The sequence below is a fragment of the Dama dama genome, chromosome 4 (assembly GCF_033118175.1).
Source record: "Dama dama isolate Ldn47 chromosome 4, ASM3311817v1, whole genome shotgun sequence".
In the NCBI taxonomy this organism is placed as follows: domain Eukaryota; kingdom Metazoa; phylum Chordata; class Mammalia; order Artiodactyla; family Cervidae; genus Dama; species Dama dama.
In genome coordinates this window covers 71,698,156-71,711,069 of record NC_083684.1, presented here as the reverse complement: position 1 = coordinate 71,711,069, position 12,914 = coordinate 71,698,156, and the positions used below count along the sequence as shown (strand labels likewise).

The 12,914-nt window shown below is 41.9% G+C and overlaps 2 protein-coding genes across 3 annotated transcripts in view; both read left to right on the top strand.

Annotated features, from left to right (window-relative positions):
• Window positions 1–3,866, top strand: part of LOC133054975 (zinc finger protein 211-like) — a 67,378-nt gene extending 63,512 nt beyond the window's left edge. Inside the window, 2 exon segments of the mRNA XM_061140425.1 lie at window positions 13–1,751; window positions 1,753–3,866. Of these exon segments, the coding sequence (XP_060996408.1) occupies window positions 13–1,751; window positions 1,753–1,848 (1,835 nt within the window). The 3' untranslated portion in view covers window positions 1,849–3,866.
• Window positions 1–12,914, top strand: part of LOC133054980 (zinc finger protein 134-like) — a 54,557-nt gene that overhangs the window by 18,014 nt on the left and 23,629 nt on the right. The window lies entirely within an intron of this gene.

Genomic DNA, 12,914 nt, shown 5'->3' with positions numbered 1-12,914 from the left:
CTGTGTTTTCAGGTTTTTGGTGTGGAACCCGGGATGGAGAGACACCTTCTGAACAGAGCGAATCTGCAGAAGGAGTGTCACAGATTAGCACTCCCAGGGCAGGTTCATCTCCTGAGAATGTCCAGCCCTGTAAGATATGTACCCCAGTTTTGAGAGACATTTCACATTTGACTGAAGAGCAAAGAAATATTAATAATAGTGGACAGAAAGCATACACATGTGGGGCATGTGGGAAACAATTCTTTTTCACTGCAAACATTCAACAGCACCAGATACAGCACATTGGACAGAAATCCTTCCAGTTTGGTATGGGGAGCCCCACATTTTTGAAGAGCTGCATGATACATGCAAGAGAAAATCTCTCTCCCAACATGGAGATAGCAAACACCTTTGTGGCCAACATGGAACTTCAGCAACAGGACACTAGCACCAGGGAGAAACAAAACAACAGTAAGGAGTGTGAAGCTGTTTTTCACAGTGGAAAAAGTCATCAGAGCTGGAAAGAAGGCAAGATAGCTTCCAGCCACACAGACATACTTGTTGAGGATGAGGGAGTCCTCGCTAGTGAAGGGTTTTGTGAGTTCAGCAAACATAGGAAAGCCAGCACCCAAAAAATTAACCTTATTCAACACCAGAAAGTTCACACTGAGGAAAGGCCTTATGAATGCAGCCAATGTGGAAAATTTTTTAGCCACAGATTCCGTTTCCTTGCCCATCAGAGAGTTCGCTGTGTAGCAAGGCTTTATGACTGCAGTGAATGTGGGAAATCCTTTAGCCGAAGGAAGAACCTCACTGCCCATAGGAAAATCCACAGTGGCGAAAACTCTTATGAATGCAAGCAATGTAATAAATCTTTCACCCAAAAGTTCAACTTAATTGAACATCAGAGAGTTCACACTGGAGAAAAACCTTATCAATGCAGCCAATGTGGAAAATTTTTTGCCCATAAATCCAGTTGCCTTGCACATCAAAGAGTTCACACTGGAGAAAGGCCTTATGAGTGCAGTGAATGTGGGAAATCTCTTACTAATAGGTCATCCCTCTCTTATCATCTGAGACTTCACACTGGAGAAAAGCCTTATGAGTGCAGTGAATGTGGGAAATGTTTTACTACTAGATCCATGCTTTGTAATCATCAGAGAGTACACAGTGGAGAAAGGCCTTTTGAGTGCAGCGAATGTGGGAAATTCTTTAGTCGAAATGAGCAACTCAGTGACCATAAGAATGTTCACACTGGAGAAAAGCCTTATGAGTGCAATAAATGTGAGAAATCTTTTACTAGTAGCTCCAGTCTTCGACATCATCGGAGAGTTCACACTGGAGAAAGACCTTATGAGTGCAATAAATGTTGGAAATCTTTTACTGGTAGCTCCAGCCTTCGTTATCATCGGAGAGTTCACACTGGAGAAAGGCCTTACAAGTGCAGTGAATGTGGGAGATCTTTTGCTGCTAGGACTGGGCTCCGGTATCATGAGAGAGTTCACAGTGGAGAAAGGCCTTATGAATGCAGTGAATGTGGGAAATCTTTTACTGGTAGCTCCAGCCTTCGTCATCATGAGAGAGTTCACAGTGGAGAAAGGCCTTATGAGTGCTGTCAGTGTGGGAAATTATTTTCTGGTATTTCCAGCCTTCATTATCATTGGAGAGTTCACACTGGAGAAAGACCTTATGAGTGCAGTGAATGTGGGAAATCTTTTATTGATAAGTCAAGCCTTCGTCGTCATCAGAGAGTTCACACTGGAGAAAGACCTCTTTGAGTGCAGTGAATTTGGGGAATCATTTACTCAAATACAGCTTCTCCATATCCATAGGAAAATTCACATTGCAGAAAAACTTTATGAGAGCTAAGATTGTGATAAGTCTTATCCAAAGGTGCTACTTGAGAAAATATCAGAGTTCACATGGGAGAAAGGGCCTTATGAATATAGCAAATGTGGACAGCAGTGATGTTGGAGTTGTTTGAGGTGGTAATGGTGGGAAAAAATAATGTAGTTACCATGCATCAAATGGATCCTCTCTTTTGTGGAAACTGAGACAAAGAATGTGTCATTTGCTTGTGATCTCCCAGCAATGAACAGGGATCTGGGATTCAGTGTCAGGTTGCCAGGTTCAGGGTTTGAAGAGTCTGATCACTTCACTCCTTACCCCCTGCCCTGCTCCACCCTCAGGTTTGGGGACTAAAGAACACCTTGATTATCCTGATATTTCTTCCTTCCTTAATCCTCCTGCCCCGAGTCCTGCTCATTCCTCAGCCCCATACTGATGGACAGGAGTATCTTTTTCTCTGGCATCCAACATTGATGCCTTTCACGTGAATGACATTTATCTACCCAACAAAACTAATGCTGGGATTTGTGAAAGAAAGGGTGTCCAGCTTAGAGAGGCAGAGAAATTTCCACAAGAGCTCACTACTGCCAGACCTTTCATGAGAGCAGTTCCTCTACACTGCACATGTGAACTGGCGTCTCTTCTGGCTCTCAGAGCGGGGCCTCCATTTGCTGTGAACTACTCACATGAACTACCCACACCTGACATTTTTATTTCCACCAGGACCCCCTAGTGCACATCTCCTTCCTATAAACACTCCTGTTTGGGAAGTTCTTCACTGGGACAGCAGCACTAAGCCAGGCACTCCAGACTGGGTCGTTGGTGTCACCGCAGACTTGGCACTGGCTTCACCACCATATGCAGTGATTGGTTTCAGATACCCTGTTCATCTTTTCATACACTCACATCAGGTGTCCATGTTTCCCTGTTATGCAGTTGACCCACTTACTGTTCTGGGAATTGTGAGGGACTCTGAGACTCTAATTGTGGCCCTCACATGGCCTGGTGCACAAGGCTCTTCTTCCTAACCCCTTCACCCCTTGCCTCACTGCTTTCTACCACCACTCCCTGAAAAATGTAAGTCACCAGCTAATGATTGTTAATTAACAAGAACTTACCCACCTCTCTTTGGGACCTACACTTGAGCAACGTAGCTTAAAAACTAAGACTGAAAAAAAAAAAAAAAAAGACTGAATGCATGCAGACACTTCCAAGGAAGACTGTAAAACCCACTGTGAAATCATTTTAATTGCATTTCTCTCAGGATTCTTGATTTGAGTTTTGTTTCTTTTTCATGTGTCTATTTTTTTTAAACTTGTGTATCTTGTTTGGATGAATTTCTATTTGTATATTTTGTCTTCCTTTATTTTGTTAGATTTGGGTATTTTTTTTTTTTTTCTTGACAGGTAGATCAGCCAAACATCAAAGGCATATGTGAGATTTCACCCATTCACCAATGGTGACCAAAGTCAGTGACTTCTTTTCTCAATGTAATTGTAATCTGGAATACTGAAAGAATATGTTCTCAATTTTTTCTCAATTTTATACTTTGCATAGTGCAATGGCCATATACATTATACACGTTTAGGATAAATCTGAATTATTAACATATGCTACCTCAGTCTTAAGTCCAGACTTTCAGTTACATAGTAGATTAGTCTCTGGTTTGTAGTGCCTGCCAATTTCTGTGGTGTAAATATTCCCACCATAGCCAAAATCAAGTTGCCAGCATAATGTCCCTGGAGCTGGGAAACATTGTCAATAGCCCACCAATGTCTTCTTTATGTACCATTACAGGTATAGTAGCCACAAACAATTTTAAGAATGTAGTTCATAAACCATAGCAGAATGATTATAAAAAGAAAAGTTTTGTATATTTGATTTAAGAATGGTGTCATGGATGTGGAGTTGACTTAGAATAAATTGCATGTATTTAAAGTGTACAACATTTTTTGTATTTGTGTAATGTATAATTCTAGATATGTCATTAAATAACTTCTCAGAATACATCTTTCATTAAAAAAATTTTTTTGGCTGTAGTTGGTCTTTTTTTTGCTGCTCACGGGCTTCTTTCAGTTGTAGCACAGAGAGCAGACTCTCCAGCTGCAGTGCTGGTGCTTCTCCTTTTGGAGGCTTCTCTTGTGGAGCACAGGGTCTAGGCACCTGGGCTTTAGGAGCTGCTGCAAATAGGCTCTGTAGGTGCATCCCTCTGGCTGGATCAGTAGTTGAGGTGGATCAGTAGAGCGCTGCGGGATCAGTAGTTGAGGTGCAAGGGCTTAGTTTCTTCCCAGACCAGGGCTGGAACCTGTGTTTCTTGCAGTGCAGAGAGGTTAGGTAACCACAGGAAGAGCCTTTTGTACGGAACGTTTCCCTCCTGCAGTTGCCTCAGGCCTGTGAAAACTCTCTCCACATTGCCAGTGAGGGTGCTGACTTATTTTGGTTCCTGACCAAAACTTAAAAAATGACTTTAACTCTCCATTTCAGAAGAAATGGGATAATGTTTAGTTGTTTCCTGCCACCAGTGAATTTACACGTAGGTTGGCTTCAAGGTGCCTGAGATCATGTCCAAAGTCTTCAATGATAAGTAACGTTAGATTCTTAAGTGCTCTTATACTCCTCGTCCCCGTGGGTCCCAGCCCCCTTAAGAAGGCTGGAGCCCCTTCCCAGCACTACAGGTCGTTTCCCAGTGCTCCTGGGGGTGCTGCCTGCCTTTTTCGCAGTTGCTTCTTGGGCATCCTTCCTTGAGACTTTTGCACTTCATTTCCCAGAAGGATTTCTGATCAGGGCAGAGATGTTCACCCACTGAAAATCGAGTCGGGGGCTTTTCCCTGATCGCGAACCTCCTGGAGAGGGACTTCCCGGTTCCTAAGTGGCGGCCGTTTTGGTTACGGTGAGGTTTGTGGAGCTGGTCAGAAGGTCTGGTTTGTGGTGTTGGGAGCGGGCTTACGGGACAAGAGGCGCAAGAGGAGGCTCTGTGCGCCCTGAACCTGGGCGGTTCTGGGGGTCGAGGACACCGCCGCCTGCGGGGAGTTTCCGTGCAGAGTGGGACCCGGTAGCTCGACCCTCACTGCCTCACTCCTCCCAGAAGTTACGATGGCTGGCAGTGCCTGCGCTGAGGGACGCGTCACCTCAGGTAAGCGAGGCATGCTCCCGGGTCTCCCCTGCCTGTTTCCACAGAGAGTTAAGAACGCCAGTGGTGAGAGGCACCTGTCCACGTCACTCTACCCCGAGACCCTTGCGCCAGCGCAGCGAGACCTTCAGGGGTCGTTTCTCTTTTTCCGTGTGAGTGAGGCTTGGAGATGCAACTGAAGCAGAACCATTCAGGGAACCGGAGTCCAGCTTGTTTCTGTGAGGAAGAAAGCTTGAGGCCAGGCCTCACCTGGAGTGGCAGATGAGAGGATGTACCTCCCTTCTTATGGCGCTGGGAGTGGTGGACGGTTTGAGCACAGGATGGACATCACCTGAATTAGGCTTTTAAAAACACTCCATGGCAGAAGCCAGCAGGATATTGTAAAGCAATTATCCTCCCATTAAAAGTAAATTTAAAAATTACTCCAGAGCCTGTTCAGTGGAAGCACAGACTTCAGCGGGTGATGAGGTCACTGAGGCAGAGGGAAGTTGTGACTCTTCCAAAGTCACTACTGGTAAGAGATAGATTGCACTGGGAACAGAGGCACAGAGGACTGGTTTGCCAGTCCGCCCGAGGTTACCTGGCTCTGGTACCGGGCAGAGGTCCAGTTGTGAGAAGGATGAGCTGTTCTCAGGGAAAAGGAGAGGAGCCTCGTTCAGAGGATAGGGGTGGGCCTGCAGGCCTTACCCAGCATGTGGAAAAGTGCATGAGGCTCTGACACACTGCCATGGTCACTGCCTTCCATAGCCTGCCTTTTCTTACACATTCCAGAGACTGAAGAAGCACTTTGGGCAAGTGGAGGTTGTTCCAATCCCTCACTCATTCTCACCCTCACATACACCTCTCTGTATTTGAGGAGGGTCTTGGGGCTCTTCACCTGCCATTCTCCTAGCCCTTTGTTTTTGGGACCCAGAAGAACCCCATACTCAGGGGCCTGAGCTCAGGTCGGGTTCTAAGAAGAGGGTTCTTATTTCCTTCCACCAATGGTCCTGGATCCCATACCAGTATGTGCATGTTCTGTGTGGTGAGGCCTAGCTGGTTTAGGTAAGTTCTGGTCTGCTTCCTTTTCAGTGGGAATGAAGAGCAGGATTTAAGCTTGAAATGACTGCCTGTTTCTTGGAGGCAATGGGAGGTTCACATCAGAAAACAAAGCCTTTCCCAAAAGACATAGGCTGGTTGGGCAGATGAAAACATGTGCGTGTATGCCCTTCTACCTAACTTCATCACTGTGCTTCAGTTCAGTTCAGTCGCTCAGTCGTGTCCGACTCTGTGACCCCATGGACTGCAGCACACCAGGCCTCCCTGTCCATCACCAACTCCCGGAGTTTACTCAGACTCATGTCCATTGGGTCTGTGATGCCATCCAACCATCTCATCCTCTGTCGTCCCCTTTTCCTCCTGCCTTCAATCTTTCCCAGCATCAGGGTCTTTTCCAGTGAGTCAGTTCTCTGCATCAGGTGGCCAAAGTGTTGGAGTTTCAGCTTCAGCATCAGTCCTTCCAATGAATTTTCAGGACTGATTTACTTTAGGATGGACTGGTTGGATCTCCTTGCTGTCACTCTGCTTGAACCCCGCCCCCCAAATTGTATGTAATTATTTTATATTGTTAGGTTAATCAGGTTAGGCTTGTAATTGTCTTTTATTTTTGTCTATTTATTATGAAAACTGGTAAACGTCTTTTTTACTATTGTGGGGGAAGAAAAGGTTTTCTTCCCCAGGACTCAGGTGGCTCCATCTGATTGGGCAATAGTGTAGATGTGTGGCAGGTTAGATGGTGGGTTTTAGGAGTGAGACTGTCCATGGTTTTATTTGTGCCTGTTATACCAGGGTAGTGTGACCTTTGAAGGTGTGACTGCGTACTTCTCTCAGGAGAAATGGTGTCTTCTTGATGAGGCTCAGATATACCTGTACCTTGATGTCATGCTGGAGAACTTTACACTTGTATGCATGCTGGGTAAGACCCTCACACCCAACCCTATCCTCTTAGCTAGGCTCTGCCTTTCTCCTTTTCCCCAAGGGCTGCTGTGTCCTTCTCACACGGGGACTATGGACACTACTTTCTTAAATTCCTTGGTCATGTGTTGCAGTTACTATGGTTAGGCAGAGTGCATCCCTACCCCTTACTGCCATGACCCCCGAGGCCCCTAAGTCTTGCAGGGCACCATTGTTTCACTAGTCTTACACCTACAAGACCCTTTCCCAAGATTCCAATTTTCTGTATCCACGGTGGCATCTGTGAGCATTGCAATCAGCAGTGAGTGAAAATCAGCAGTGAGTTAAAGGCAATGTGTATTGCTCCACACCCTTACTAGCATTTGGTGTTGTGAATGTTTGGATTTTGGCCCTTCTTACAGGCATGTAACATTGTGTATTTTTCAGTTTAATTTGCATTTCCTTGCTTTGTGTATATAGTTATCTGTCATCTGTATATCTTCTTTTAACATGGTGTCTATTAGGGGATTTTTCTCATTTAGTATTTGGGTTTTTGTTTTCTTAGTAAATTTTAAGCTTTTTTTTTTTTTTTACATTTATGTCCATTTTGAGTTAATTTTGTTGTGAAGGGTATAAGGTTTGTGTCTAGGTTCATTTTTTGACATGTGATGTTTAGTTGCCCTAGTACCACTTATTACAAAAACGTCCCTTTTCTCCATTGTATTGTGCTTGCTTATCTGTCAAAGGTCAGTTGAGTGTATTTTGGGTTTATTTCTGGGCTCTCAGTACTGTGCATTGATCAGTTTCTCTATCCTTTCAACAATACCATATTGGCTTCATTACTTTAGATACTACGTCTTGAAGTTGAGTAGTATCAGTCTGCCAGCTTTGTTCTTCAGTAGTGTGTTGGTTATTCTTGGACTTTTGTGTCTCTGGATAAACTTTAGGATCAATTTATTTATATCCACAAAATAACTTGCTGGGATTTTGATCTGGATTGCATTGAATCTATAGATGAATTTGGGCAGAACTGACATCTTGACAATACTGGGTCTTCCTATTTATGAATATAAAATATCTATTTATTTAATTTTTTGATTTATTAGTGTTTGATTTTTGTCCATACTGCTCAGCTTGAGGGATTTTAGTTCTCTGACCAGATATCCAAGCCAGGCCAACTACTGCAGTGAAAGCAGGGAGTGGTAACCCCTGAACCACCAAGGAATTTCTGATTTCTTTATCAGAGTTTTATAGTTTCATCTCATGTAGATCTTCTTGTGCATGTCTTGGTAGATTTATAACTTAGTATTTCTTTCTCTTTTATCCCCCCTTTGAGGGGTACTGTGTACATGGTTTTTAATTTCAAATTCATTTGTTCATTGATGATACTGACATGGTTGATTTTTGTATATTAACCTTGTATCCTGACACCTTGCTATAAATTTCTTCTTTGGTCCAGAATTTTTTTTTTCTTCATCTAGTTTTTTGTTTTTTTACATAACCAGCCATGTCACCTGAGAATGAAGAGAGATTTATTCCTTCCTTCCTGATCAGTATACCTTTATATAACCTTCTCTCATTGCCTTTGTTTTGGCTTCCAATATAAAATTGAAAGAGAGTTGTAAGAGGGAACATCCTTGCCTTCTTCATTGTAGAGGGAGAGTTTCTAGTTTTTCTCTTGTAACTGTGATAGTAGGTGTAGGATGTTACTTAGATCATCAATCTGAAGATATTTTTCTGTGTTTAGGTTATCACGAGATTTTTATCATGAATGTTGGATTTTGTCAGAATAGATGAGATCATGAGTTGTTTTCTTGTTTGTTTGTTTTTTAATTTATTTCACTGCACCGGGTCTTAGTTGTGCTATGTGGGATCTTTAGTTGCAGCTTCAAACTCTTAGTTTGAGGCTTGTCAGATTTCATTCCCTGACCATAGATTGAACCCAAGGCCCCTGCCTTGGGAATATGGAGTCTTAGCTACTGGACCACCAGGGAAGTCCCCAAGAGTTGGTCTTTAACCTGCTGATGACATGGATTATATTAATTAGTTTTTAAATGTTAAATCGGCATTGCATTCCTTGGATCATTTTCAGGTGATCACAGTGTATAATTCTTTTCCAGCAGTTTTTGAAACAGCTTACCGATAACTTTGTTAGGATTGTTGCAACTATGTTCTTGAGAGGTATTGATCAGTGGTTTTCTTGTACTGTCTGTTTTGGTATTTTTCTCATGGAATTAGTGTGAAACTATTTCCTCATTTTTGTTTTCTGAAAACAATTAGAGAATCGAATAATCTCTTTGTTAATGTTTGTCAGATTTGACTAGTGAAGCAATCTGGGCAAATGGCATTTCCAGGAAGTTTGGAAGTATATTCATCATTGATTCAGTTTCTTTAATAGATGTAGACCCATTCAGACCGTCTATTCTTGATAACTTTGCTTACGTGAAATCTGTTTTGATACTAGTACAGTTATTTATTTATTTATTTTTTGATTGTTCGGTATGTGGGATCGTGGGATTCAGTATGTAGGGATTTGATGTGGGATCAAATGCATGTTCCCTGCAGTGGGGGCGGCTGTCTTAACCACTGGACCACCAGGGAAGTCCCTACTATTAATCTATATGCCTGTTTGTATTTAAAGGGAGTTTCTTGGAGACAGCATATAACTGAGTCCTGTTTTTTGATCCAGTCTGATAATCCTTCTTTTAATTGATGCATTGAGACTATTGATGTTTAACATATTGATACAGTTGGATAAACATCTAACATATTTGTTACTGTTTTCTTTTCACTGCCCTTGTTCTTCCTATTTAATCTTACAGTCTGCTTTTTGTGGTTTTAATGATGCATTTTGTATGATCCTTTCTCTCTCCTTTGTTAGCATATCAGCTATCTTTGTTCCTTTTAATTTTTAATGTATTTGCACTAGAGTTTCCAATATGTATTTAAAACTAATTCAAGTCCACTTTCAGGTGACACTTTATGGCTTCATGTGTAATTGCTTTCTCTCCATTATATTATTGTTCTCATTTTAGTTTTACATAAGCATACATATATGAGTGTGTTTAAAAATGCATCATGAGTACATTGTTGCCGTTTTTTTTTTTTTTTTTTTTTTGGTATAAACTGTTATCTGTTAAATCTGAATACACAGCTTTTTGGAATAGATACAAAAATGGGAATCTTCTGCATGAAAAGATGCTCAGTATCAATAATGGTCAGGGAAATGCCAATCAATATCACAATGACATACCACCTCACACCTGTTATTATATCTTTTATGAAAAAGACAAGAAATAAGTATTGGTGAAGATGTGGGAAAAAGGGACCCCTTGTGCACTGGTGGTGGGAATGTATATTGTTGCAGCCACTGTGGAAAAGAGCATGAAGAATCCTTATAAAACAAAAATGGTACTATCATAAAATCAGCAATTCCATCACTGTGTATTTATCTAAAGGGATTGAGCTAATCATCTCAAAAAGATCTGTACCCCATGTTTATTGCTGCAGTAGTTATAATATCCAAGACTTAGAAACAACCTAAGTGTCCATTGATAGATGACTGGATGACAATCATGTCATATATATGGAATACTATTCAGTTTTATTCAACCATAAAAAAGGAGGAAATTTTCCCATTTACAACAGTATGATTGGATTTTGAGGACAGTGTGCTAAAGTGAAATAAGTCAGAGAGAGAAAGACAAATCTAGTGGTCCCTCAGTTTCCACAGAGGATTGGTTCCAGTTTCCACAGAGGATTGGTTCCAGGATCCCATGCATATACTGAAATCTGTGGATGCTTAAGTCCTTTCTGAAGTTTCCCATTTGTGGAAACTTCATTCATGCAACTAAAGATCATCTAGTGCTCTGTATTTACTGAAAAATATCCCTCTGTGAGTGAATCCAGGCAGTTATAACCCATGTTGTTCAAGAATCTTAAATAAAAAATCAACACTACCACCAAACTCAGATGCAAACAACAGATTAGTGATTGCCAGAACAGGAGAAGATAGGTAGATAAAATGAGTGAAGGATATTAGAAGTTATAGATATCTAGTTGAGAGATGATTAAGACTTGTGGATGTAATTCACAACTTTATGACTTTAGTTAACAAAACTAAACTGTGTATTTAGAGGTTTCTAAGAAAGTAGAAGTTGGCTAGGGTATGGAGGATTTGGAACCCTTGTGGTATTGCTGGTGAAAATGTAAAATGGTGGAGCTGCTATGGAAAATGGTATGACAAAATCTTAAAAAATTTAACACAGATTTAACATATAACCCAGCAATTTCACTTTTAAGCATATACCCAAAACATTTTAAAGCAATGACATGAAGATACATTTGTACAGCCATGTTCACGTCAGTGTTATTCGCCATATCCACAGGTCAAAACAACCCAAATGTCCATCAACCACTGAATGGACAAACAGGTGTTGTATACATACACTGGAATATTATTCATAAAAAGGAAGGAAATTTTGATAACTGCCACAACATGGGTGAATCCTGTGAACAACATAAATGTACTTTATACTTTTAAAGAATGTACTTAGAGATGGCTAAAGCAGCAAATTTATGTATGTCTTTAAAAAACAGTAAAGGTGAGCTAATTCTGCCCACAGGATTAACACTTCAGGAAATGACTTTGGTGTAAATAAAGTGATGAGCTTTTTAAAATTTGGGTACTTCTTATCTGCCTTTTAAGCATTTAAGAAAATGTGATATTTAATAAAAATTCTTGGTCCTTTGAATATCTACCAGTTTTGCATCTGCAGTCAAGCAACCATGGATCAAAAATATTTAAAAATCCCAGAAAGTTCCAAAAAGCAAAACTGGTATCCTCTGTGGGTTTTGGAACCAATTTCAATCAATTACTAAGTGCCTGGATAGCCTTAAGTCCAGCCAGTTCTAAATTTGAAATTTCCTGAGAAAGCTGAGGCCCCTCTGTTCAAAACTGGGCCCAGGCTGCTCCGCAAGCCTGGCTGACCTTTCCCTTGTTTACAGGGAGTGTATGTGAGTCTACTGAAAACAGGAGCATCCACATTTCCCAACAATATTTCCATTCCAGGCATGGCTCTTTACTTCCTCCTGCTCTCCCCTCTGGCAGATTCTTCTTGTACCAGAGTACTCCTCCCCACTAGAGGCAGCCTGAGGGAGCCATACTCAGTTCAGTTCTGCCCTTCACCACATTACTCTTCAGGATCCATCTGACAGTGAAACCTGGTCTCCCACTCTGAGCACCAGGCTTGATTCTGGTCCAGGCCTCAGGGTCCCTCCTCAAAACTCCAGACCTGGAATCCAGTTGCCTATGTGCCAGCTTCACTTTGGGGATCTCAGAATCCCCATATCCAAAATCCAACTCATAATCATCCCTGAATCCTGTTTCTCCCACCAAATTCCCCATCTCCATTCTCCTAGGTGTTTGGGCAAAATATCTGAGTGGTTATTTACTTCGATCATTAAGATCCATCAAAAACCTGCATTAATCTCCAGGCTACTACCACTTCTAGAACTGTCCACCGCCAGAACTGCCCTCCTGTGGCCTTGTCACTGGTTTTCCCCCTCCACTTTCTTTCTTTTTTTTTTCCTTTATTTTTATTAGTTGGAGGCTAATTACTTTACAATATTGTAGTGGTTTTTGCCATACATTGACATGAATCAGCCATGGATTTACATATATTCCCCATCCCGATCTCCCCTCCCACCCCACCCCCTCCACTTTCATCATGCCTTGTCCCTCCCAGTCTGCTCGCCCTGAGCAACATCTCAAATACTTTGAAAACTACAGCTCAGAGTCCCTCCTCTCTTCCAATATGATTCCCAGGAGCCCCCTACTGAAGAGCCAGCTGCTTGGACTGCTATCCCGGTGTGCCTCCTTTCACACTGCTTCCTGCGGACACGAGAGGGAACCCAGGTTTCCAGAATGCTCTTGACTCACGTGTACCTCCAAGGCTTTGAATATGCATATCCCGGTGCCTGTAACACTCTTCCACATTTCATCATTCCCTGTCAGAACTGGGGA